General features: G+C 33.6%; 1 protein-coding gene across 2 annotated transcripts in view; it reads right to left on the reverse strand.

The window, feature by feature from the left end:
* Positions 1 to 27,314, reverse strand: part of LOC130446117 (heterogeneous nuclear ribonucleoprotein L) — a 370,575-nt gene that overhangs the window by 159,444 nt on the left and 183,817 nt on the right. For both annotated transcript variants that reach the window (XM_056782203.1, XM_056782201.1), the window contains exon 5: positions 13,546 to 13,606. In XM_056782203.1, the coding sequence (XP_056638181.1) occupies positions 13,546 to 13,606 (61 nt within the window). The remainder of the gene's footprint in view (positions 1 to 13,545; positions 13,607 to 27,314) is intronic.

The raw sequence follows: 27,314 nt of genomic DNA on the forward strand, positions 1-27,314 counted from the left end.
AAGACTTACCAGCCTTTCAAGATCAGAAATTCAAGGAAAATGTCTCGTATATCTACCAAAAAAGATATGTTTCACAAACTACTGAGACTTCGTTTCCTTTGATGACGAATATGAGATCCGAACCAAAAAGAAGGCACCTGCAAATCAGTGATGCAGCTAAAGAACTGCTAAATAAATTTCTTTTCAAATTGAACAGCTTTTGACTTTGAATTCCTAGTTTTATTATTTACAAAATTGTCCAGTTTCTAATTGTAATTATTATTCAATTTAAATATACACTTCAAATATTGGTTGCAATTTGCTTTGATGAGAACAACCTATCACGACAATTTCAGAAATTTTTATCTTGCCAATAATCTTTCAATTCTTTGTTTAACTTAATGTTTTTTCTACTCTGGGTCGAATGAGAGCAGCCCCAAGTTTCAATGTTAATCCGTTCTTGGGACATTGAATTTTTTCCACTATTTGTCCATTCGGTACGGACCTCGATCTTGCTATTGAGTATAAGCTGTAATGGACGATGTTTACCACCTCTCATGTCTTTCGGCATTTCACTGTCCTCAAGAATTGCCTTTCTTTGTAGTACATTTACATTTGTGTCCATGAAATACGAAGCATTCTTCTGTGAAGCCGCATTTCGAATACCTCCAGTTGGTTCATCGCCCTGATCTTTAGAATCCACGGAACTTATATTGTGAATTTACCTTGTATATAATTGGTAAGAGTTATTGCGGAATTTTGTGCTTAAAATTAGATTCTTTCTATACGTACAACAAAAATTACATTAGTTTTAAAAATAACTTATCTAATTAATGTTTAATTTCCGGCATTTGAAAAGAGCAGACCTACATCCCATTGTGATTTTGATTTACGTTATAAAATTGGAATGATTCCCGTTTGTTTGCTCAGCAAACAGTTTTAATTAGGATGGTGTTATGGAATTTTCAAAATAGAAACATCTTTGTAACTATAATTAGATTGTTTTCGATTGTAGTTAATACATAAATAAATCTAAATTAGATTTTCCAATCAGAAGAAAATATTTAGGTGTGGGTTTTCTATCGATAACAAGTAATAATTCACTCGGAGCGTTATACGTCAATTAATTAATGGATTGTATAATAAACGGTAAAGCAGCTGTAAACATTATCTGTAAGTATCAGATGTATTCAATACTTAATGGTCAATGGAACACAAAATATGTTTCTACGAGGACAAATGACAATGTTACTTTACTACAATAACACTGCCCAAATAACACACACTATTTTAGTAACGAATTGCTTTATAAATATGCATTTGTAGGAATAAATTCAATTTTAGTGTTATCATGTACTATGCAAAAAAAACATGAAGCAGGTCGATTTTTATATTTAAATTGACAATTTACACTATGAAAATATTATACCCCTCCAGCATCACCTCTGAATTATAGATAGATAGATAGAGGGGGGTCGTGTGGAACCTTGTTGGAAAGTGATTTTAGTCCTTTGTTCAGCAATATGAATCATAATTGAAAAAATTAATTTTTAACATGAAAAAATTCGATAATCTATCAAAAAACTTTACGTAGAATATGCTTTACAATTAAATTGAATGTTCAAAATGACCACCATTCACTTCTTGACAATAACCGTGGCGATTTTGGAATTCTCGTACAACATTTTGTATGACCTCAGGGGTTATTTTATTAATTTATTCCGTTACCCTGACACTTCAATCAGTAATACTGTCTGGTCTATTAAAATATACTTTAGATTTTAAATAACCCCATAAGAAGTCATAGAGAGGAGTCAAATCGGGGATTCTAGCCGGCCATTCGATCGTTCCACCTATTGGGAAAACCTCGTTTAAATAATTTCTAGCTGTACGTGCAAAATTCGGTGGAACTCCTTCTTCTTTGTAGTGAATAGATCGATCTATCTCATTTGGATGATTAACATCAGGAAAAAGTCTTTGTAATGTAGGCACTAAGAAGTTAATCAAAATATTCAGATAAACCTCATAATTTTATTGTTAATGATACCAGACCAAATGATCACTTTTTTAGGATATTGAGTGTGAACCTCACATATCCAGTGATGATTTTCTCTCCTCCAATATCTATAGTTCTGTTTGTTAACCGTTCCGTTTAAATGAAACGGCGCTTCATCATGAACATTGTAAGGATGGAATTTTTCTTGCAAAACTCTTAAAATAGATGATTTATTTACATCATTGTCGGTGGCAAGTTCTCGAGTTGTCTTATGCGGATTTTTCTCAATCTCTAAAAGTACATCTAATTTTATTTTTCATCAGTAAATAGAACATTTCTAACTGGTTTTTAAATTTTTATTTATATTTATTATAAAAAATTTCACAAACCTTCATTTGAGTTTTTGTTCTATTATCACAACCAATCATAATTAAAATGTCTATTCTTTGAGTCTCGGAAAAATGAGCTGACGTCTTTTAGTAACTTTAAATACCTAAATGACAACTACTAGATTCATATCAATTGTTTATTTAGTTTTTTGCCTGTTGTTTAGCAAAACGAAAATATCTGATTATTTCTAAAGTCTATTTCAATAGACTAGACAATATTGATGATTTCAAATTTAGGATAACAGAAGAAATTAACAAAATAATTGTACGTCAATTTAAGAATAAAAATCGACCTGTTTCAGGTTTTTTTACATAGTACATAATAACACTAAAATTGATTTTATTCCATACATATGGACCGCATTGTATAACTGCTGTGTGAGAGATGGTTTTTAAGTTTGAGTACGCATTACCTTATTACGAGGATATATTGAAAAATTCTTACGCTACTATAGAACCAAACAAAATGTCAATGTCAAAATATTTTATTAATCAACGTATTCTCCTCTTAATTGGATACATTTATTACAGCGAACTTGCAATGTCTCTAGACCAGGGGTGCTCAACCGGTCGATCGCGAATGCTTTTTCTCGAGAAGAAAAAAATTTTTTATGAGTAGGTAGGTAACTAAACTACAAAAATGTATTACGTAATAAAATAACACTGCTTGCGGCAAAAGGCGGCTTTATCGAAGGAACGCGCGTCAAAGAAAAGCCGCGTTGTTTCTAGACTAGACTGTACTGTCTAGTTTCGGGCGGCGCGTTTGACGGGAACATTCGAGACTTTCTTTCACGCCGATATAAATGTTGCGCCTGCATGAATTGGAGTGATTCTGAATTGTAACTTGATAGCGATACTACGTCGATACAAAGTTTATTATTAAATAGTGGAAAATGAGTGCAGTGAAGAAATCTAAAACGTATCATTTTAATAAGGATTGGGAGGAAGAATTTTTCTTTTGTTTGGTAAAGGATAAGTGCATTTGTGTTATTTGTCGTGCGTCAGTTGCAATACCTAAGCGTGGTAACTTAGAGAGGCATCATAAAACGGTTCACAAAAACTATCAAAAGGATTTTCCGCCACAGAGTGAATTAAGAAAACGAAAAGTAAGTGATTTTATATCTTGTTTGAAAAAAGAACAAACCATGTTCAAGACCAGCCAAACAATCAAAAGCTGCTACGATCGCGTCATTTAAAATATCTCATATATTGGCGAAACACAAGAAACCATTCGAAGATGGATCGGTGGTGAAGGAAGCATTTATTGAAGCGGTCGAGACTTTATTTGGAGATTTTAAAAATAAAACAGAAATCATGTCTGCTATTAGAGAACTTCAGTTATCTCGTCCGACTGTCACAAGGCGTATTGAAGTCATGAGTCAGGACATCGCAGATAAAATAAAACATGATGTCATGGAATGTACATATTTTTCTTTACAGTTCGACGAATCCACCGATATGACAGACACTGCCCAGCTGTGTATTTTTATTCGGATGGTATTCAATGACATGTCGGCTAAGGAAGAATTTTTGACAATCATTCCTCTGAAGGGGAAGACCCGTGGCGAAGATGTATATGAAGTTTTCTTTAATTTTGTAAAAAACTACGAGCTACCAATATATAAATTAGTATGCATTACAACCGATGGAGCACCAGCAATGACTGGAAACAAAAACGGTTTTGTGGCATTGTGTCGAGCTAATGAAGAATTCCCTTCATTTTTTTCATTCCATTGCATTATACATCAACAAGTTTTGTGTTCTAAAGTTTTAAACACGGAGGAAATTATGGGCATTGCAACAAAAATTGTGAATTCCATCCGTGCACGTAGCTTGCAACGGCGGCTCTTTCAGTTGCAGTTGGAAGATAGGGAGTCGGCCGAACACACTGATTTAGTTCTTCACACAGACGTCAGGTGGTTGAGTCGCGGAAAGTTCCTACAAAGGTTTCAAGAATTATTGCCCGAAATAATAGCTTTTCTAGACGAAAGAGGTGATGACACTCAGATTTTGAAAAACGAAAAATGGCTGACTGATTTGGCATTTTTGACTGACATCACAATGCACTTAAACATCTTTAACTTGGAGCTTCAAGGTAAAGGAAAAACTATTATTGAGATGATTAGCGCAGTAAACGCATTCAAAAGTAAATTGCAACTTATGATAGATCAACTGAAAAGAAAGGATCTGAAACATTTTCCGTCTTTGAAAGCAAGGATTCCTCAGTTTAATTATCAAATATTTTGGGACAATTCGAAATGCGTTTTTATGATTGCAGTAAATTGGAAAATATAGCATCATTTATGAGTTATCCTTTTTCATGTAAAAACATTGAGGAATTAGCTACTGAAATAGCAAGTCAGTTTAATATGAACTCATGTTCTGTTGAAAATGAGTTGGGGCAGATTATATCAGATATACATCTCAAAGCTACAGCATCTGATACAAATTTCTGGTGTTTTATATATGTAACTCTTTATATATACGTTGCTTCAGATATCCGTTTTAACCCAATTCGACGGTCTGAATAAATCATGTCATGAACTGCATCGATATTTTCGGGACTGACACAGAAACTGGCTTTCCCGATCGGTCATCATCTTCAATGGAAAATTTAACTCTTTTGAAGCTTGCAGTCTAATTTTTCACGGTGGCATACGAAGGACATTGATCTCCAAGAGTATTCCTTCCTTCCTCGTATACCTTTCGATGATTGATCTATGTTTTATAAACGTTTATTCTATATGATTTTAATGCTTTCAAGAAGTAGCTTTATTGTTGTTTTTTGGGTACTTCAGGAAAAACGTTAAAGTTTGATAGGCCCACAAATACCGCTTTCTGTAAGGGATGTATAAGAAGTTTTGTATCGCCAATAGAATTTTTCTGGAAATCTGGAAAATATAACGGACGGTCGACTAATCAGAAACCTGTCTGATGTCAACATTTGACTTACTCCGGCGTTTCTCTTCTAGCGCTACTATCGGAAATAAATAGCCATAAATTTACGACTTTTGGGTGTTGTCGAATTTTATATAGGTTTAAATAGTAAAGGCACTATCTTAGATTATGAAAAATACTATACTGACAATAATTTATTTATTAATGAATTTGAATTGGAATTGAGAAACATAATTAAATCCGCCGCGCGTCTACCATTTCTAAGCGATTGTCTGTTATCTTTGTGTTTTCTTTGGAAATCTGTTTCTCAAGAATTTTAAGCTGATAAATACGTCAATTAATAAGGATTTTCTTGGAAAATATGCAAATCCACTTTGGTTAACGACTCTTGTCCTCATTATTTATAACGCGTTTCATAAAAACCGACAAAGATGATTTACGAGTGGTAACAACCAAATAGAGGTTTATGAAGATTATTTCTCTTAAATATTCAGTTGCGAATCCGAGGACTTCAGGAGTAACAATTAATCAAATGTGGTGTGCTCGTTCAAATGAAAAAAAAACTGACAAATTTCACTCACTACTCTCTCTTTTTATGTTTATGTTCGGGAGAGTAATAAAATCTAATTACTAATACAAAATTAGTAAGGCCATTTTCGTAAATGTACCTAAGCTAATACAAGTTTTCAGTCTTCGTTTTTTGTAACCATAAGCTGTACAGAACAATAGAAGGTTAGGCCAAAAGCTCTATGTAATGATTATTACATAGCCGCCGTATCATAAGATGTATAAGTACCTATTTAGGAATTCCAAGTTACGTATTCTTAACAGTTTAGTTTAGTTACAATTTGCAAGGTGCAGTGTGCAGTTTATTATGAATTCTATTGTGATTGTGACACTTATTTATGTGAAAGTGTTAATGACATAGCAGAATTAGTAGTAAGCTTGGTGTTGGAAAATATACGATTAACAGAATTAGTAAAGAACAGAAATGTAGCGAGTTTCACCTAGCATGTAAAGCTCCAATAAAATTAAAATTTCAAAAGTATATACGTTCTTCATTAGAATTTCTGACAGTAGACAAAGTTCTTGTTACGTTTGAAGATGATGAGGATTACCCTGAATTGAGTAGAAGAAACACTATGGAAACTCAAAAAAGAAATAAGTTTTCGCCGGAAAAGCATTCCAGAAGTAAATTTTAATAGAAAATATATTGTCGTATCCAGAAGAAATTACGTGAGGACTATGAAACAAATGAGAAACCAAAGAAGAAATATATTTTATTTAGACGCAACATGGATCAATTCATATGTTATGGCAAAAGTAGATATTGCGGCAAATGTACACGTTTTCCGGTAAATGTGTACATTTGCCTCCTCGTTTGGGTAATGTGTATTCAACTAACATTTACAATTTCAAATAAGGGAAATGTACATTGAATTCACCATGACCATGTCGTTTTGGTAAAAGTGAGTATACAAAATACGAAATCGCAAGTGCTAGTAATGTGGTGCGCATGCGCACTTGTAGTGGTATGCGAACTACCGTTTCAGCTAGTTCAGTAGGCGCTGCTATATCACGTTAAACATTTCGTACAAGTGCTCTATCTATAATGTTAATGTTATTATGTTTATGTACCCTACAATAACTAAACTACAAATTAATGCCAATAAAAAGAAACACTTAAAAACCAACTAGACCAGATTGTATTACAAAGAAACAAAAATAATATTTATTTCAACCAGCATCAATATATATAGTCTATTTCAGAAATATATAGAGTAATCAAATGGGGAATTCCGTCAAGTTCGGCTCAATTTCGATGTCGGCCATAGGTGTAGGTATTGAAATATTGTGTAGGGATTACTTAGGTAGTAGATTAAACAGTTATGTTTTGCGTTTAACAGGTACCGTTTAACCTTCTCTTAGTGCCCTATTTCAGATTCCGCTTAACCATGCGCCGTAAGGCCAATGGTGCCTTACTCAAAATTTTTAGACATTTAACGCATCATTATTAGCTGTTAAGCCATAAATACCCACCCTAGATAAGATTTTAATGGAGCTTGGCAGTATTACGTTGATAACTAAAAAACTTTTATAAACCACTTTGAGAAATATAGATTGTGCCTGGGAAAAGCATAATCGTAAAGCACTTTTACTGGAAAGCGATGAAATTGTTTGCTGGCGGCGAAAATACTTAAGAAGCATAAAGACGTGGATTAATGAAGGTTATACAGTACTAAAAATATGGCAAGACAAAAATATAACCAGTGCTCGCCAAGCTTAGATGGAAGGCCTGTCAACGGGTATTAAGGTGCCTTCAAGTAAATGGAAAAGACTAATAATCGTCCATATTGGAAGCGAAGAGGGATTTTCAAAAGAAGCTTTGCTAACCTTTCAGTCGTCCCATATGGAAGATTACCACGAGGATATGGATTCGGATGTTTTTGACGACTATTTTGGTGAAATGATAAAATATCTTCCGGCTGATTCAGTAGTAGTTATGGATAACGCAAGTTATCATTCTCGCGCATAGAGAAGACTTTAACTTCATCTTGGAGAAAACAAGAAATTATTGCTTGGTTAACCACCAAAAGTATTGAATTTGAAGATAATTTGATAAAAAAGAACTATTAACAAATTTACACAAACATCGTTTTATGAAATACGCCGCGGAAGATATAGCAGAAAAACATAGTGTAACTGTGTTTTTTTGAAAGGATTTGTAGCAAGACACAACACAACATTCAAAATAAAAGACGTTAGGCTACTGTTTGATCAAGCCATTAAGGAGGTGACACCAGAGAATTGGTATAGTGGGATCTTGACTATTTCATCGATCGGACCGACGACCCGTTAATTATAACGTCAAGAGGAGATGACAGTTCCTCAGATGACGAAGAATATTATGATTTTTTATATTTTAATTTCTGTATAATGTATTTTTTGTATAATGTTCAATAAAAAATAAGTGTACTATGTACATAATGCCTAATTTTTATTCTGTTAAAATAAAATTCTTTCCTTTTTACCTACTAGCTACTACCTACCAGTACGCCTCTGGCATACTATTTTCAATGTTTGTGAATTGATAATAATAGACTAAACCCATATATTAACCCCAACCCGAGTGGTACTACATGCACTTGATAAAAAGGAAAAAAATTAAAATGAAATCAATGCCAAACTATGAAAGTGTCTTAAATTTTCGTTGGGTCACTCTGTGGTCCCTTTGCATACCTAATGAGATTTTATTACTCTATACCTTTCTAATATAAAGCAACATTATTACTGAAGCAGTTATGCTGTATTTATCTTTACGTGAAGCATGTCAAAAAAGGCAATGGGCAAGAAAAAAAGAAAGGAATTGTGATACAATCAATTTTGACGAGTGAAATGAATTCTATGTGTCAAGTGGATCTTATACAGACACAACCAGATAATGAATTCAAATATATTTTAAATTATTAAAATCATTAAACTAATTTATTGTACTGCGCCCACTAAAAACAAGAACTGCGTCAGAAGTAGCAAAACAACATTTTCACTCTTTTGGGAGCCCCATTCATTCTTCAATGTGATAATGGTAGGGAGTTTGCAAATAAAATTATCCTTGAATTAACAAACATGTGGGATGGTGTGAAAATAATACACGGGAAGCGTCGCCATTCCCAAAGCCAGGGCCCGATAGAGCGAGCGAATCAAGATGTTTAAAATAGGCTTACAATCTGGATTATCACTAACCAAACAACCAAGTGGTCAGAAGGTTTAAAATATATTCAACTGATGAAAATAAAGCTTTTCATGAGAGTATAAAGCAAACTCCCTATAAAGCTTTATTCGGAAAAAGAATGAAATTGGGTTTGAAAACATCAAATCTACCTATTATGGAATCTGTTAAACGGCTAGAAACAGAAGAAGAGTTGGAGCAATTACTAGAAGGAGTACACACAGCCAATTCACGCAAAGTCGCAGAAAACGATGACTTTGCCATTGAAACGTTAGACATAATTTTGGATGATGGTTTATTATGCAACCAAATTGAAGAAAAAGATATGTTTTGTACTAAATTCTGTTTTAAACAAGAAAAAATTTTAATTGATAATGCTCAAAAGAGAGCAAGAGAAAATTAAGAAAATCAAGCCATCAAAATGTGTAATATTTTGAAAAAAAAATTTCCTACTGCTGTGATTGGTGACAATGTTAGAGTTTCCATTCCGGACGTTGATCGTTGTAAGACGGAACCAAAAAATTAGATTCACATTGTTTTGTCTAGAAATGACGACAAAAATTTATATGAATTAGAAACTAAACAGAGTTAAAACAATCTTATTCTAGACATGAATTTGTCATTTGCGACAAAATATCATATGAAGATATTCCTCAAGATGTTGAAAAACCGGTAAGAGAAATTGTAGGAATGCAGTCTCTTAATGGTGGACAATGTTTTAAAAATGCATCTGTAAAGGAACGTGTTCCTCAAAAAAAAGCAGTTGTAAAAATGCTGGAATATTATGTAATTCCAAGTGCCACAATAGCGATTCTTGCTCAAATTAAGAAACCTTTTTTCGTTATGAAATTTATATATCTTCCTTTATAGTTTTATAAAATGTAACTGTTATAATATGTTATTATTATTATTTGTTTGATTACCATGGTATTGGTCCTGAAAAACTAGGAGAAATTTGTATTTGCAAATAAAAGTATGTTTTGTTTGTCATTTACATTTTTTAATTAAAATAATTTTCGTTATTAAAGCCTTTTGTATTATGTTTATTTAAATATTTTTACAAATTTACCGGGAAATGTACATATTCAAATATACTCAACTTTTTGGGAAATGTACACATTTTAAGGTAAAAGTGTACATTTCCCAAAAGTGTCCATTTATCGTAACACATACACATACACCAAATAAATTTTGGGAATATGAAAATTACAAGTAGAATAACTTAGCTACGGGTTTTAATCTACCAATAAGAAAGGGGAGCAGATTGATAATCGGTAATTCAAACGGTTCTGTTAAGGTCATAAGGTTAGGTTAGGTCATAAATGCTGATGTTTTTGAAGAATGGTTAGAACAAATAATAGATCTTCATCAGAACTGTATAACAGGTATAGATAATGTAACTTATCACTTCTAGAAACCAAGTGGTTTAAAAAAGATTTACAGATTTGGCTAAATTCCAAAAATATCAAATTGTGTGAGAAAAGAATTTTATTCTTTCTATTACCTTCATAAAGAGAAATTAAATTTATGAAATTGCAGAAAATCGTGTTATGACGGTGGTTAGATCTCCGTCATAACACGGCGAGCTAAACCCGATTGCACTGGTATGGGCACAGATAGAAAGAGAAGTAAAAACAATAATTCGTTTGTAATGAGTAACGTTAAACAGTTGTGTTTTTGGAGGATGTAAATATTATGAAGCCTGGATTTGGGAAAAGGCTGAATGATTAAAGAAGAAGAAAAATGTAGAAGTTGTACAATTTGCGAAAATCACGTGTCACTAAATGGCGCTAAATTTGGCTTCTATAGCGGAAAACAACAATACAACCTGTTTTTTTTATGCGTTTTTAGCGATTTTGCAAGGATTTTATTTATTTATTAAACTTACGTTATTTCCTGAACGTGATAAGAGCACAAAAAGTTATATTCAAGAATCCGTCTAAAAATGACGAAAATTGACGAAATAATTATTACATTATTAGAGCGTGAAATATAGTATTATATGGCCTAGAAGTAATAAATTAAAAAACCATCAAAAGTTTGGTCTACAGACGTCAGGTCTAACTTCCCAGGTGCGCATGAGATAACAATTAATCTGAATGATGTATTTAAAGATTGGAAATACAATTCTTCATGCAAATACGGGAGGAAGAGACTTAAATATATACACTACAAGTTTTACAACATTTTTATTGTTTTCGAAGTGCACCTTATGGATGTGTGGTTGTGTTCATCCCAGAAAAGCACTTTAAACAGGTATATTATTTTATTACTTAGACCAAAATTTCAAATAACATTTTCTATTGTTCATAAAACAGCAAACTTAGTTCGTATTCTGGCTTTGTTGTTCACCTCTACTGAAGTTTTAACGAAAATTAACAGATGTCGCCCATCTCGTAAGTTTCGCGAATATCACTGATGAAATGATCAAGCCACTCATTGTGAATATTGGTTACAACAGTTCATCTTCTGATTCATTCTTAAAATAGCTTCAATCTCTGGCAATGATAATTCGGGGAATAAAAAAATGTTTAGCCGTTCTAGACGAAACAGCAGCTCCAAAAACCTCGCGAAAATTTAGAATACTTTGAATAGAAACTGATGTAGGTATAAAATTTTCAGATTTAAGTCACCTTTAAGTTACCTAGGTAGATGTTAAGAAGCTTTTCGAGTTATATTTTAGAACTATAAACATATCAAGACAAAATTTTGAAATATATAATTTGGAACAATTTTTTGCATTTAATTCTGTATAAGTGTATATGTGCCGAAACGAATAAAATGAACTCAAATGACATGAATTGACGTGAAACAACATACAACATACATTCTAAGCACAGTTTTACGTACAGGTTTAGAAACCAATTCCAATAGTATTATTCAAAGTATTGCTCATCTGAAACTATGACCTTTTCCCACCTTTTTGGCAATTTGTCGATTCCATCTCAAAAGTACTGCGCCGGCTTGGCAGCCAAGAATGAATCAAGCCAATTTTTGATATCTTGCTGTGATGTGAACTATATTCCATTGAGGGAGTTCTGCATCGACCGGAATAATGGTAGTCAAAAGGGGTAAGGTCTGGGCTATAAGGCGGGTGAGTTAAAACTTCCCATCCACTGTTTTCCAAATAGTTTTTAACCGGAATAGCAACGTGGGGCCGAGCGTTGTCATTATTGCCTCGTGTCTGGTCGCATATTCCAGGCGTTTTTCGGCTACTACTCTTTTCAAACGGATTAATTATGTTCGGTAGCATTCTCCATTGATAGTTTCACTCGGATTTAGCAGCTCACAATACAGCACATCCTTCTGATCCCACCAAATACAGAGCATTACCTTCGCACCATGGATATCCGGCTTTGCCGTTGCATTAGCTGGTTGGCCGGATTTGACATATGATTTTTTGCACTTGGGGTTGTTGTAATGGATCCATTTTCCATCACCAGTATCAATCCGATGCAAAAATGACTTCCTTCTGTGGCGTTTCAGCAACATTTCGGACATGCAAAGCCGCCTTTCGACGTCTCTCGGCTTGAGTTCATGTGTAACCCAATTTTTTGCTTTTAAATATATCCAACTGCATTTAACCGTTTTGAAATGGCTTCTTGAGTGACACCCAAAGATTCTGCGAGTTCTTCTTGTGTTTAGCAACAATCTTAATCGAGTAATGCTTCCAGTTCTGCATCTTCAAACTTTTTTGGCTGCCTAGGACGTTCATCGCCTTCCAAGGCAAAATCACCACTTTTAAATCAAGCAAACCACTTTTGACACGTTCGCTCAGCTAGAGCACGTTCACCATAAACTTCCACCAACATATGATGACTTTCGGCAGCATTTTTCTTCATATTAAAGTAGTGAACAAGAACTCCCCGCAAAACCACTTTGTCAGGAACAAAGCTCGAAAGCGAATTTGAAGCGTCAAATGGCATGTACTGAAAAGAGGTACAATAACAGCAGCTTTCCAACGCAGGTTCGGAATATTGGAACGATGTAATATTTTACAAGTTACGCCATCTCTTATCAAACCGTACGAATTAAGTTATAAACCCAAGCGCATATTTCATCAAAATTTTTATCTTTTTAATTATTATAAGCTGACTAAGAAATGAACTTTAGGTTTTTCAGATTTAATCTGTATTGTTATTAATGTTCTACTTTTTGTTCTAAGACAAGTAGATGAGTTTATGTCATGTTGAGTAGTAGTAAAAATATGAAACATTCTCTAGAGGGCAGCACATAAGTCTTCACACGAAGGCGGTCAACACTCAATGGACAGGTTCTAATATTTTTCATATTCGCTTTTTTATGTATGGTGCTTGCAAGTCATGATACCCTAGTAATCCTGGCCATCCAGGCAAGAATTTAGGAAAATTCTGTTTTTGACAAATGTTTCATTCTGATCGTTTAAAGTATGCAAAAAATCGCCAAATATTCTGTTACGAAATTATGTTATTATTCTGAGTGTACAAAATTACAAATTATTCCGACATTTTATAGTAACGAAAAACAATAGGCAGATAAATTCATGCGAAGCTAATATAAAGTGAAGTACTCACCTAATTGCAGAGTATAATCCCAACTTTCCGAGTCATTCTTGTGAACGTTTAGTTTATCGGGCTGTAACAATAGAACAACATTGTAGAAACAACTTAATTTATTAGAAACGAATAATTTATTTATTCACGGTGTATTCCTTATGTTGTTGAAAATCGAATTTGGTAGTTGGAAGGCATTCATATGAATTTTTAATAGCACACCAAACTGATGAAGGAAACCCTGAATCAAGTAAATATGTTATTTAGATAAAGAAAACGGAATCGTGAATAGAATTCTTATTTACCGGAGGGTATTTTATAATAACTTGGTGGATAAGGAAAAACAAAAGCCTGAAACAATAATGGAATAACAAAGACTAAAGACCGGTTACTCATAGATTTTATTTTCAATTTTTCATATAGTTTTTTTAGTATCGGAAGTTTTTACAGAAATGGATTATTATCGAGCATTTACAATTTATATCTTACGTATACTTTTGTTTATTATCTCTCAATGTAAAATTGAGTAAATTTTACACACAAGAATAATTCTTTAATTTTTATTCTATCCAATTACGAGTACTTACTAAACTTCAACTGAACTGTTTGAATAGGATGCTAGTCACAAAAATAAGAAAAGTCAAGTCAACATAGTGTGTGGAACAGTCCAATGGAATAAATTAGTTATTGAATAAACGAGAGAATGTTTGGAAAAACACTTGGACACATCGATATGCATTTTCAAATGCGCTTTTTTTTCTAAAAAACAATTTTACGAGGATGTATTGATATCTAGTTAGCCTAGACCAGTTTCATGCATAAACAAAATATTGCGTTACCATAGCAACGAACAATAACTTTTTAGAAGTGTCAGTGTAAAGTAATCCAGAGTTACGTAATAAATTAAAAGAAAAAAGATGTCCACCGAAAATTGAAGTATCGAGCCATCACCTGTATTTAAAAGGGTTAAGAGGTAAGCAGCTTTACGAAGATATGCTTAATACCCTTGGCGATAAATGTCCTTTGTATTCGACCGTAAAAAACTGGACTTCAAGCTTCAAAAGAGGTAAATTTTCCGTTAAAGATGATGACCAATCGGGAAGGCCAGTTAATATGTCAGTCCCCGAAAATATCGATGTAGTTCATGACATGATTTTATCAGACTGTCGAATTGGGCTAAAACGAATATCTGAATCTTTCATACGAACGCGTTCATTATATTGTTCACGTCAATTTGGACATGAGAAAAATTGGTGCAAAATGGATCCCCAAATGTTTGAATGTTGACCAAAAGCGTGTAAGGGTAGAAGCATCGCGTTTGATCTGTGCTCAATTTGAAAACGATGTAGACTTCTTAAACTGAATTGTTACTATGGATGAGACTTGGGTATGGACACTCTGGTTCTCCAAGACCTAAGAAGTTTCGTGTCCAAGAATCTGCTGGAAAAGTTCTTGCTTCTGTTTTTTGGGATCGCCGTGGAGTAATCATGATTGATTTTTTGGATAAGGGTAGAACAATAACTGGAAATTACTATTCGAGATTACTGACCACTCTACGGAAAAAAATTAAAGAGGAAAGACGCGGAAAGCTATCCAAAAGTGTTTTGTTTTTGCAGGACAACGCCCCTGCCCACAAATCTCATGTTGCTAGGCAAAAAATTTGTGATTTAGGATTTGAATTACTAGTACACCCCCCTTATTCACCAGATTTGGCTCCGTCCGAGTATCATCTCTTTCCTCAACTGAAAAAAAGTTTAAGAAGTCGTAAATTTCCTTCCAACGAGGAGGTAATAAAAGCTGTGGAGGTCTGGTTTGCAGAGCAAGAAGAAACATTTTTTTGAAAGGTTCTAATAAATGTATCCAATTAAGAGGATTTTGAGATTGAAATTATGTTTGGTTCTATAGTAGGCTAAGAAATTTTCAATATATCCTCGTACAAGTTGTATCATCTGACAGTGTCTAATACCAACTTATTATAAATGCAACTATCTGTATTATTTATCTTTGTATTCTTTAGAAAAGTCTAGATATGATTCATATCCAATTAATTATCAGTGGATAAGAGTAATAGATTGTACTGTTGTGTATTCCTCTTGGAATGGTATGAGAAAATTATCTGTACCATCAGTATCTGCACCATCATACATACATTCTGCAGATGGTGATAAATTAATTAATGTGTGAAATAAAGTGTACAAAAGTCGTAATTAAACTTAAATGTTACACTAATTTCAAAACTATCAACAATCACATGATTTTTTTACTTTAAGTATTGCGACTGAAAAGGCTAGAAAGCAGAAAGCCATAAACTTTATCGAATCCAATCAAGCGAACCCTCTGAAGTGGAGGTTCGGAATCCGTGATTACGTATCTCGGATGTCGGACGATGTGTTGACACATATCGATTCAAAGAACATAACAGCAGCTTGGGTGCGTCTTCTCGGATCTGGGAACCGGGATGCAAGGGATAAACCACCTTCGGTTTTTAGATATTCGTTGATCACATTTATAGTTGCTGGATCAACAGAAAAGTTTGCTATATCTCTTTATGTGTATTAATTGTCAAAATCGAATTATGTATATCTTTCAATGGCTGGGAAAGTGCTAGGATGTAAATCTTCGTCCAATCCATGCTAATTGCTCATCTTCGTTTCTAAATGAAGGTAGTAATTCGGTCTAGAAATTTGAAAAAATCGGTTCTTTTGCATATGTTCAAAGCTTTAACCCTCAAACGGATTTTTAAAAATTCGCATTATTTTCGGAGATACAGTAGATTTTGTACCGGCCGAGTGGAGACCTTATATTTGCAATTTTCATCGAATTCTAAAAGGTATATTACACAGTTACAAGACAACATCTTTATAAAATAATAAAAGACCTGAAAGTAGCAATAAAACTGATAAAGCTCACGAAAATGACACTCGAGAGCACTCAACCACAATTATAATAAAACAGAAATCAACAGATAGCTTTAATGAAAATATAGAACTAAAACAGGATCCTCTATCTACTACCATAATACTAGAATGAATAATACAAAGAAGTGGAATCAACATCATGGAAACACTAAAACAAAAACTATCTAGCAGATATGAGGTTATTTTAATCAACGAGTGAAAAATAATTGTAACAGACGTGTAGTGCTTTGCAGAAATAGCGAATCTAAGATTAAACGAGGAGAAATCCAAGTAAGAATAAAAGAAATTTTATATCACACACACAAAAGATAATTGAATTCGAGCAAGTTAATAGTTACATCTATCTTGAAACTTCTATTAAAGACAATGGTGGTGAGGGAGAAAACGTAGAAGGCAACGATAACTCGAGGAAGAAAACAGGCGGGAACAATAAACAAGATATTAATCTCAAAGAACATTTCCTAGTACTTTATGCAAGCGAAACGTGGATAATGAATAAAGCGGAGGAGAATAATTAGATATATTGGAGAGGAAATTACTTAGAACGATATTAGGAGTGAATAAGGAGGAAGACATATGGAGAAGAAAGACGAACCAGGAAATAGAGAACCTGTATGAATATCAAGAAATTAGCAAAATCATTAGATACAGAAGACTAGGATGGCTGGGATACTTAGCCTGGCATTAGACAGGTGGGGTATGACATACAACGCTTGAAAAATGCAGAAAAAATATTCAAATTGACCTCTAAACGACGCTAGCGTCTCAGTACCTTCAAACTAAGTATTCCTCTACACGTGGTTGTTGAAAGCATAGTTCCAACATAGAAACAGTGCGAATAGTATCGTTTCAAAGTTGCTTGGCGTTTCTCATACCTCACCTAGCTAAACTCGGAACTTTTTTTGAACAGATTTGATTTGTTTTTGTGACATTGTTTCTACAAGTAGGTTCTTTATTTTTATCAACTATGATTATTATTTGTGAATTATCGCTTGTATTAGCTCGTGTATTGATGGGAGATTACGAAGAAGAGCAGAGACGTCTCCAGAGACTATGTCAAGATGCAGGAAATGACGAAAAACAATGTCAGCGTATGTAGTGATGACCCTGACTTAGAACAGGATGTCGAAGAAGAAATACAGGAGGTCGACGGCCAACAAAATGTCACAGACAGTTGAAATCCATAATTTTTATGGAAAAAATGGAATGACATGGTGTAAGGAATATAACGTAAGAAAGGTAAGAACCAAGTCCGAAAATATTTTTACCCACCTGCCAGGAGTTAAGCAATATGGAAGAAATGCCAAAACTCCGCCTCAATGTTTTTTGCTCTATTTTGATGGAATGATTATTGCTGATACAGTTGTCCACGCTAATAGAAGAATTTCAAAAAAATCTGAAAATTGGAGGGCCTGTTTCCATTATGGAGAGACATGCATAACAGAAATGAAAACTGTATTTGGGTTTCTTTCTTTAGCAGGAACTTTCAGAAATAATCATCGGAATTTGTCTGATCTTTGGGCCACTGACGGGACAGTGTCATTTTTGGTGTCTTGCCTCCTTTTGACAATAATTTGTCTAAAACTGTCAGGCTGCTTATTCACCTTCTGAGTATCTAACTATTGACGAAAAATTAGAATCATTTCGCGGTAGGTGTTCCTTCCGGCAGTATATGCCAAACAATCCGGCAAAATATGGCATCAAAGAAAATGCCCTGGTGGATGCGCGTACATACTATATTTTGAAGAGATGAAGGTTTATATAGGGAAGCAACCCTTCAATATTAGCAATCGTCCGAGAGACATATTAGATCGGCTGGTTGCTCCAGTGGAACAAACCGCAACATCACGTTCGATAATTGGTACACCAGTTATGATCTCTTGGTGAATCTAAGTGAACGTCACTGCTGTAAGAACCATAAGAAAAAATATGCTAGATCTTCCCGCACAGGTCATGCAGCAAAAGGCAGAGAAATACACTCGAATATATTTGGTTTCCAGGAGGGATACACTATTGTTTCGTATGTCCCTAAAAATGACGATTCAGTAGACAATAATTCTGAAAAGAAACTTTCATAAATAATGTCTTTTTATAATTTGAATAAATGTGGAGTGGATGTCGTGGACGAATTGTCGCAATAGCCTCAGATGGCTATTAACAATTTTTTTTCATTACTGAATACTTAGGGGATTAACAGCATAATTAATATATATATATATATATATATATATATATATATATATATATATATATATATATATATATATATATATACATTATAATATTTTAAATGCCAAAAAGAATTTTTTTAAAAACATTAGGTATGGAATTAATCACAGACCACCAGAGACAAAGATATGTTTGTGGTGCGTGTTCCGTGTATTCATGCCTCGAGCATGCAGTTATCTATTGCAAAAATTGTACTTATTGAATACACAATAACTTTTTTGTTACTAGCGAGAATTTTATTCGTTTTTTTTTGTTTGAAAGCCTGTGGTTTTATTTATAACACTCTGTTTCGATTTGTTTAGTATCTTCATTGAGAAATTTTCAGCAAATAAATGAAAAAAGCATCCCATTTTTTACTCTAAAAGAATCCACTTTCCTGCAATATACAATAAAAACAAGAAATAATATTTTTATACAAAGATTTTAATATTACCTACTAAGAGGGACCAGAAAAGCACTAAAATTTTTCCAAAATTGATATCAGGAAGGCATCGCTGACCGAATCAATTTGGGGTTTGCTCACAACTCGTAACTCGTAACACGGAGACAAAAGATCTAATGGAGGAAGGAGTTCGGGATTGGAAGGAGAAGGCACAAAATAGAATTGAAAACTATTAACACGCTATAGGCATAGATAGCCTGTGGGTATATGTTGTACAATTAAAGTTATTTTCAATACTATAAACTAAAAAAATGGACTTTTCTTGACTCCACGGGAGTTAGTAGAAGCAGCCAAAGTCACAAAAATTAATCGCCAAAAATTTACGAAGCCGCGTATTCAAGATTCGTGGAATGGAAGATGAGGAGACGGTGTCATTAGCTTATTTTTCGATATTGACCCAACAACCAATGCCATTAACAGTATGGTCGAATTAATTAATAATTAAAAGTATGTTACGATTCAAGAATAATGTAGACAATTCAAATTATACAAGAAAGCTGCGATTTTTACGAGTACACAAATTAGTGATTTTTCAAATAATGCTCCCGATGAAGTTCATTTAATGGTCAAGGTTGTTGTTGTATTTGGGATATAAAAAACTTGAAATCATTAAGATTACATGATAGTGAAGATTCGGGAACATTATTAATTGTGAAACTTAAGAAAAAAAAATATGTTAAATTTTAGCGAATGTGCATAGCCCTTCATACAGCAGAAGCAAAGAATCGCCGCCTGTTTTATGAATCACATTGGAAAATGTATCAATCAGGGTGTGGGTAGAAACAAGTTTAATAAGGTTCCCGAAACAGTTTTTTTCAACTTTAAAATGCTAACTCATATACAGATCATTCACTTCGATCCCTTTTAGTTGGATCCGAGGAAGACTTGATGAATCTAAAGAAACATGGCGGTTGGAAGTCATCAATGGTCGCTGAAGGTTATGTTGATGAATCGGTAGCACACAGGACAGAAATAGCAGATAAAATGTTGCGATGGCAGGAAGAAATATAATTTCAACACAAGAAAATTCTATTGTTGTACCGAATATTTTAAGGAACGTGTCCTTCATGCGATGCACATTCAATAATTGTACTTTTGATATAAAAGAAATGTAAAATTATTGAACTTTTGCATATGTTTTTATAGAATATCTGGGAAAAATCTACTCGTTTTTTTCCTGGGAAAAAAAATTCATATAAAGTGACAGTTTGTGACCTCTCAACAGAGATAAAGTGTCAAACTTTTTCCCGTCACAGAAAAATAACCATTTTTCAATTGCAAACCTTTTTTACTTTTGGAATATCTCTCGTATTTGATTAACTTATAATAAGAGAAACTGTATTTTATTGATACGTTGTATGGTTATCGGTCATTGACTGGATTAATGCTTCCTATAATTAGTCGTTTTTACTGTTTTGATAACTTTCTCTGTAGGATTTGCTAAAACATACGAAACGAATAATGAATGTACACCAAATTTATTATCTCGACTTTGCTATTTATGGATGGATTTAAGCAAAGATTCTACCAACATTAATCTTTTTAAGTTACGAGCTGTTAAGAACAAAATATCATGATAAATGACTTATGAGTACAAAGCGGTTATTTTTGGATAAGTTACGATCATCAAAAGTAATGTAATTGAATAATACATGTAGCTTTACTGCCTGTTTCTCATAAATTCTGACGTGTTGTATAAAATGATAGATTTGTTCAATAATTTTTTTCTTTTCTATTTCGACGTATCACTTAATTACACAACATAATTTCGTTTTTGTTGCTTCTCGAATAATTCCTTCATAAGAGTGACAATGAATGAAATTTAATAATTCAAATGAAATACATAGCTTACAAAATGTTTGTGGAATTTTATTATTGTTACACTACCAAAATCTAACAAAAACACAAAAAATAACCCAAAACAAATATCGATTTTTAGGAAAACATTTGTTAATTGGATTTTGCTTTTTATCAACTTTTCTTCGGCACAGATCAATTTGAGTTTTATTGGGTAAGCGTGTAAACAGAAATTTAAATTTAGAAAAAGAGAAAATTTTGTATATTTGCTCTAATTGAAGACGAACGCCGTCTGAGGTACGCTATTAATATACTAGAAATTTCTATGTTCCGAGATAGTTAAAGTCCGGAAGATATGGTAAAAAACCAATGAAAGGTCGGTCGTCGGTAAGAAGACATAACCGCAAGATAGCTTCAGCTAGAGTTGGCTTAGGCTCGAAATATAACAGTAGTTTCATAAATAGTGAGAAATGTTGTAATTGGAGTCAGTGTAACTGGCACTGCTCCTCAACTGACCAGGGAACACCGTGCAGCTAGGGTGAGATAAGATTTGCACGAGAACATGCGAACTAGAATGTTCATAATTGGGATTTTGTTTATGTATGGTGGTTTCCTTGCAAGTTAATAGCTTCAAGAAATTTTGGAGTAGGGTGAACTACGTTGTGGTGTGGAATATCTTCAAGGGCTCACATAGAATGTTAGATGGAGGATCATTAACTGCTCATAAGTAAATTACAGATATAGTAGAACCACATGTTCTTTATGCCTCTTTTATAGATAATGAGTTTGTGATAATGCATAACAACACACGTCCGTATGTCGCTAGAAGAGTGTAGAATAAAATATATATTCGTATTATTTTCATTTTATTTCAAAATAAGCTCTTTGTAATCTAACAATTTTTTCGTATTGAACTGATATTCACGTTAGTTTTATTCTCGAAATATTGCATAAGCGAAAACCGTATGTTTGATGGTCTCCAATTTCAATCGATTACGCGTTTCACTTGGATTTATATTGTAAGAAATTCCAGCAGAAAGAATTTAAACTGATATCTATTACAAAGTAGTAATTGGGCAATCGTGCGAGTGACCTGGTTCGCGGACTTGCTTTAAAATGTAGATAACTGTTAAGTCTCAAGTTCAACCAAGTTGTGAAAACCAGTAAAAATCAATTGGAAAAATTTACGTAATCGTCGGAGGATTTATTGTTATCATATTTTAAAATATTTTCATACTCGAAGGATACTCGAATCAAATCTGTTGTGCATTTTATCGGTAGGGACTCAAAAGTTAATAGAAAAATATCAGTTTTTGTCATTCACGTCTAAAATCGCTACAAACTTTTTTTTGAAAATTCATCACTTTTTCGTCAAATTCTGTAAACAGCTCAGAATTAATGTCAATTATTTTCGCGAAGTCACCTTTGGAAGTTATATTTGGGGTGATTATGCACCTAAAAACCAAAAAAAATGCTATTACACCTTTTAAATACGATGAGCTTTCGTGCATATTTCAACCAGGTTAATTACTGGTTGCAATACATCTCCAATATCTCATGTCACAGAAACCATGATGACTACATGAGTGATTGTTATTTTTGCTAGACCAATATCAAACGGTTTCCAAAGAAATCGAAGCATACTGTAAAATACGCATGCCTTCTTCAGTTTATAGTTTTGAATAAAATTCAAGCAATTCTGAAAACGAAGAAATTGAAACAGAATATACAACTTCTGATAGTCCTCTAACTTAATGATATCATATGAGATGTTGATTTGCCCAAAGAAAAACCTGAAGTGATAAGTTCAAGACTGAAATAATGTAATCTGCTTAAGACGGGTGTTAAAGTTACCGTGTACAGTAAAAACGTCACAGTTCATATGTTGATTTGTTTTCTAAAGAACACGACTTAGTGTACTGTAATGATACTGACGGCTTGATTTTAAAATTGGGTTATGAATATAGGTCAGAGGAATGGATATTCTTCATTGATTCCTTCAAAGTCTAAAATACATTTCCATCAATACCTTTAACTTATGGAGCTCATTTGAAAGAAACATACGACATTATAAAACTAGTGTTAGAAAAGATAGAATACAGCAAGCACCATTGGATAATCTGTGCAGATTTGGAAGTTGTTGCTCTGGTTCTAGAACTACAACAACTGGATACAAGAAGTACTGTTGCTGTTTATGCAAATGGAGCAGTCTAGAGAGAAATGAATATTATTTACGAGCAATATGGCCGCCAAGAACTGTTTACTTTTTACCGTTTACACCAATTAAATGTGAAAAATGAATCTTTTTCCACAGCAATTAAGACCTAATCAGAAATTTTGTAAAAGCCATAGACAAAGATGGAACTTTTTAAAACAGAAATTTTCCCCCTTAGAGTGACGCTAAAATAAAGAAAGGAGTATTTGTTGGACATGATGTCAAAAAATTTATTGGAGATCCGGCATTTATTACTACCTTGAATGAAAAAAAAACTTCCATGTCGTTTTTCAAAGTTACTGAATACTTTTTGGATAACTAGAGATCTTCTCAAAAAAAGCTCAATGCATATTACATATTTTGGGTTAAATTATTTCTTTGAAAAAACACTTCCTACATTCCCACCTAAAGTTTTTTCCAGTAAATATGGGCGCTTTAAGTGACGAGAATGGAGAGCACTTCTATCAAGATATCGCCACAAGGAAAAAGGGAGCCAGCAATGCTAGTAGTCTACTGTTGGTGTTTAATAAGAAACACTCCGGACTATAGGAGACATGTAAAACAGTCTAAGAAAAAAATGTTTTTAGTACTGATAATAGAACTGGAGTTTCATGAATACTTAAGATTTTTCAAAACGATAATTTCTCACAAAAATGTGACGTTACTCAATTTTTTCCCTCTTTATTATTTAGGAAAGAATTGATAATTTTTTGTTACCTTCACTTCGTTCTTTGTTTGTTTGTGAGTAAATCCATAACCTAAGGAAAAAATTTTGAGGTACCTCAAACCATTTCTCAACCTATTACTTCAGGCTCTAAATAGACAAATAGTGATTTTATGTGGTGTTATTTACGTTAATTTCATATTTCACAAAATTTAAAGTCTCCACGATAGCAACAAGTGACACATGTCTCTGATAGATTTTTATGGTAAGTCGATTCAAACTATTCGATTAATCACTACATTTGGCACATATTCAAGCTTCGATTATTTTCGTTATGTCAAAGAAGCGTTTCTTCATCTGTAGCTGTTAAATGAGACGGGAGATAACTACCTCAGTGGGTTTTCCGCTTCAAGGAATTTGTTGCGTTAAATATATTCTTATTTAACTGGATGAATTTGTTGTGCGACTCAGACGTATATTTAACGAACAAGATGTTGGAGTAAGGTATTATGGATAATGGAGTGAGAAAAATGGTGAAAATACACAAAGAAACCTCATTAATATTTTCAAATACGTTGCCATCGGTAACATTGTTTTGAAAAATACAAAGAGAAGTAATCATACAGAGTGTTTCATAAATGATCATACAATAAGAAAGCTTTTATATTCCATGAATAGCCCATCACATTCTACGGTTTTAACCCAACGTTCCGAAAGCTCTTAAATACCTTGGTAAAACCATTTTTTGAACTTAGATGCAAAAAAAATGTCGCACGCATTTCCAACATCTTCTTTGAATTAAAATTTTTTTTAATGTAAGAATTTCGCCATGGATCTGAATAAAAAGTAATTTGACGGTACAAAGTCCAGACGAAATACTAGATATGGTAGGAATTCAATACCACCAAGTTCTTCGATTTTATTCCGAACAACTTTCACAGTATGTGTCTTATGAAAGAGCCCTCTTTTGGTTAAATGAACCCTAGACCATGTAGAAATACAAATCGACATGTCAAATTTGTTATATATATTTGTTTGTTCCACATCTATCAAATGGATGTGTCCCACTCGAATCGCCCGGTGAGATACCTCCGCATCGAATTTAGGTGTCGTGAATTGGCCCTAAGGGTCACTGTGCCGATGCCTCCAGTTTCTAGAGTGAGATGATAGATCTTGCCAGTGGGAAGAGAATGTTTGTCTTCAGAATTCGATATTATGTGATAATAAAATTCTATTGCTTCCTGTACAGATCTTCTAACGACACCCGCTAAAGACAGTTATTCCCAAACCCTGGCGTTAAATTCGATTACCTGCAATCAAACTATCCAAACTTTTTCGTTGGAGATTTTAATATTCATCTCGTCAGCTGGTTGAATTTGTCCAACAGAACTGACGATGCTGGATGCCGGAAGCTGAAGTTTTTGCCAACAGTCACGGACTGTCCATGTCAACTTATCAATGAACCAACCAGAGTCCCCGATGGAGATAATGACTTTGCTAGCCTCTAAGACCTGTTTATAGACCCTGATCTATACATGCACTACTCGGAGCACCTAGCCACGTAAAGTTTGGCATTATAGATTGCCATGGAAGCATCTAAAAGATTTCCATTTCATGTTTCCTTGGAATGGTGTTTGCTTCAATTCCAATGAATCTTTAGTGTGTGCAAACGATATTTCGGAAGTACTCTTGGAAGATATGGAAATCTATATTCTTTACTTGTTCAAGAGCTTTGCAGACAACAATCCATGGTTTAATAAGAACTGCACTAAAGCAGTCAACAACAAAAATGCTACTCATCGCTTATCGTATACTACAGATGCTTACAAGAAAAGATATAATGGGAGAATGAAAAACGAATTTCTCAATAGATCAAGGTTTTTCTGCTCTGTAAGACAGCGGTCAGCCAAGGCTTGTTTTAATCTTTGACTTTCTATTGGTTTTTCTCGTTTCATGGCGTTCCCATTTTCGTGTTGTTTGCACATGTCTGCTTTCTTGTAACTTGTTTCTGCGGTTGATACTATGACTATGTCACCTGACATTTTACTGCTACTAATATGAATTTTAATCTCATAAATGTGTTTACGACTATATTTAATCACATTTTATACCGTAATCAAGTAGCATTGAGTGGAACAGATAAGATGTAAAGCTAATTGCCATTTGATTATAATGATACAATACTTCAACAAGATTTGAAATCGAAAGTACGATCAACAATTTTAATGAACTGATTATTTTTTTTCAACACCTTATTTGTTTGAAAGTAGTTATAATAACCAAAGTACTGAATAGCCTTATTAGACATAGTTTGATTACTACTTCATTTAAGATGATGATTTATTATGCAATTTGTTTCAATAGACCGACTTCTGTATTAGGAAATAGTAAAACTAGTACTCCGATATATTTTTTTAAATGTCGCTCACAATAAAATAACCAATTCGAAAATCTATTCAAGTAAAAGTAATTACTAAATTACCATAAGTATGATAATTTTTTAAAAACTTAGTTACTTCGTTCACTTTTCGCAGTAGGTCTGAGTATACGAGAGTAGTTCGATAAATACTTAGTCCTTAAAAGGAAAACGAAAAGTTATGAAAAGTGGGTATTTATTTTACAATATCATCATCGTACTTATAACTGCCAGTGAAGCAAATGACATCTTTCGGTGTTTCAGTGATGTCGCTATCCTCATGTGTCGTTTTGTGTGTTTCGTCCAATTTTGTTGACGAGGACTTTCCATTTTCTTCTGGTTTTGGCTATTTCTGTAACCTCTTTTCGTATTAAGTTTATCTAATACCGTTCTTTCTCGATAGTGTTCTTTCAGGTCTGTCTCTTTTCCTTTTGACTGTTTGACTGTTTTCGTATAATTAAAATCTTGTCTGGTTATGTCCGTTACTGGTTTCAGTAGGATACGACTTATCCTATTTGGATAAAAAAATTTGCAGATAACTCATAGGGAATTGTTGATAAACTTTCTGATTATATGTCCAAGTTTCGGCTCCACATAACAGACCAGAATTCATATTATTCAGAAACAGACTTTGTTTTATTATTATTTTTTTTTTCAATATATTTTCTTTTCATTTCTTTTCATTTCGATACACGTGACCCTGCAATGCACCATTTTCCTCAATGGAAGGTGGATGACCAGCAGTTCGTGGTCCAATTCGATAAATGTGGCCGAAGCAAATGCGTAGAGTTAAGTCAATGCACTATCATGGTAGAAGAGCACATTTTTTCTTCAGTTCTTTATCAAATTGGCTCAAAAATTCGGCATAGAAACCCTGGGAAAGTTTTGCCCTTCTCTAGATAGATCACACTCTACGAATCCTAGAAAACGGTGACCATAAACTTTCTAGTTGATAGAAATCTTCGGCTTCCTTGAAAAAAGGTTGCTTCGATCTCTGGTGTGTACCAATGGATCCATGCTTCATCCACTGTTATGAAACGTCTTCGGATTGGCAGCACTACTCTGAAGTAGTCTCACTGTTTTCCTGGCCTTAAATTTTTTGCAGGATA

The sequence above is a fragment of the Diorhabda sublineata genome, chromosome 6 (genome assembly GCF_026230105.1).
Source record: "Diorhabda sublineata isolate icDioSubl1.1 chromosome 6, icDioSubl1.1, whole genome shotgun sequence".
In the NCBI taxonomy this organism is placed as follows: domain Eukaryota; kingdom Metazoa; phylum Arthropoda; class Insecta; order Coleoptera; family Chrysomelidae; genus Diorhabda; species Diorhabda sublineata.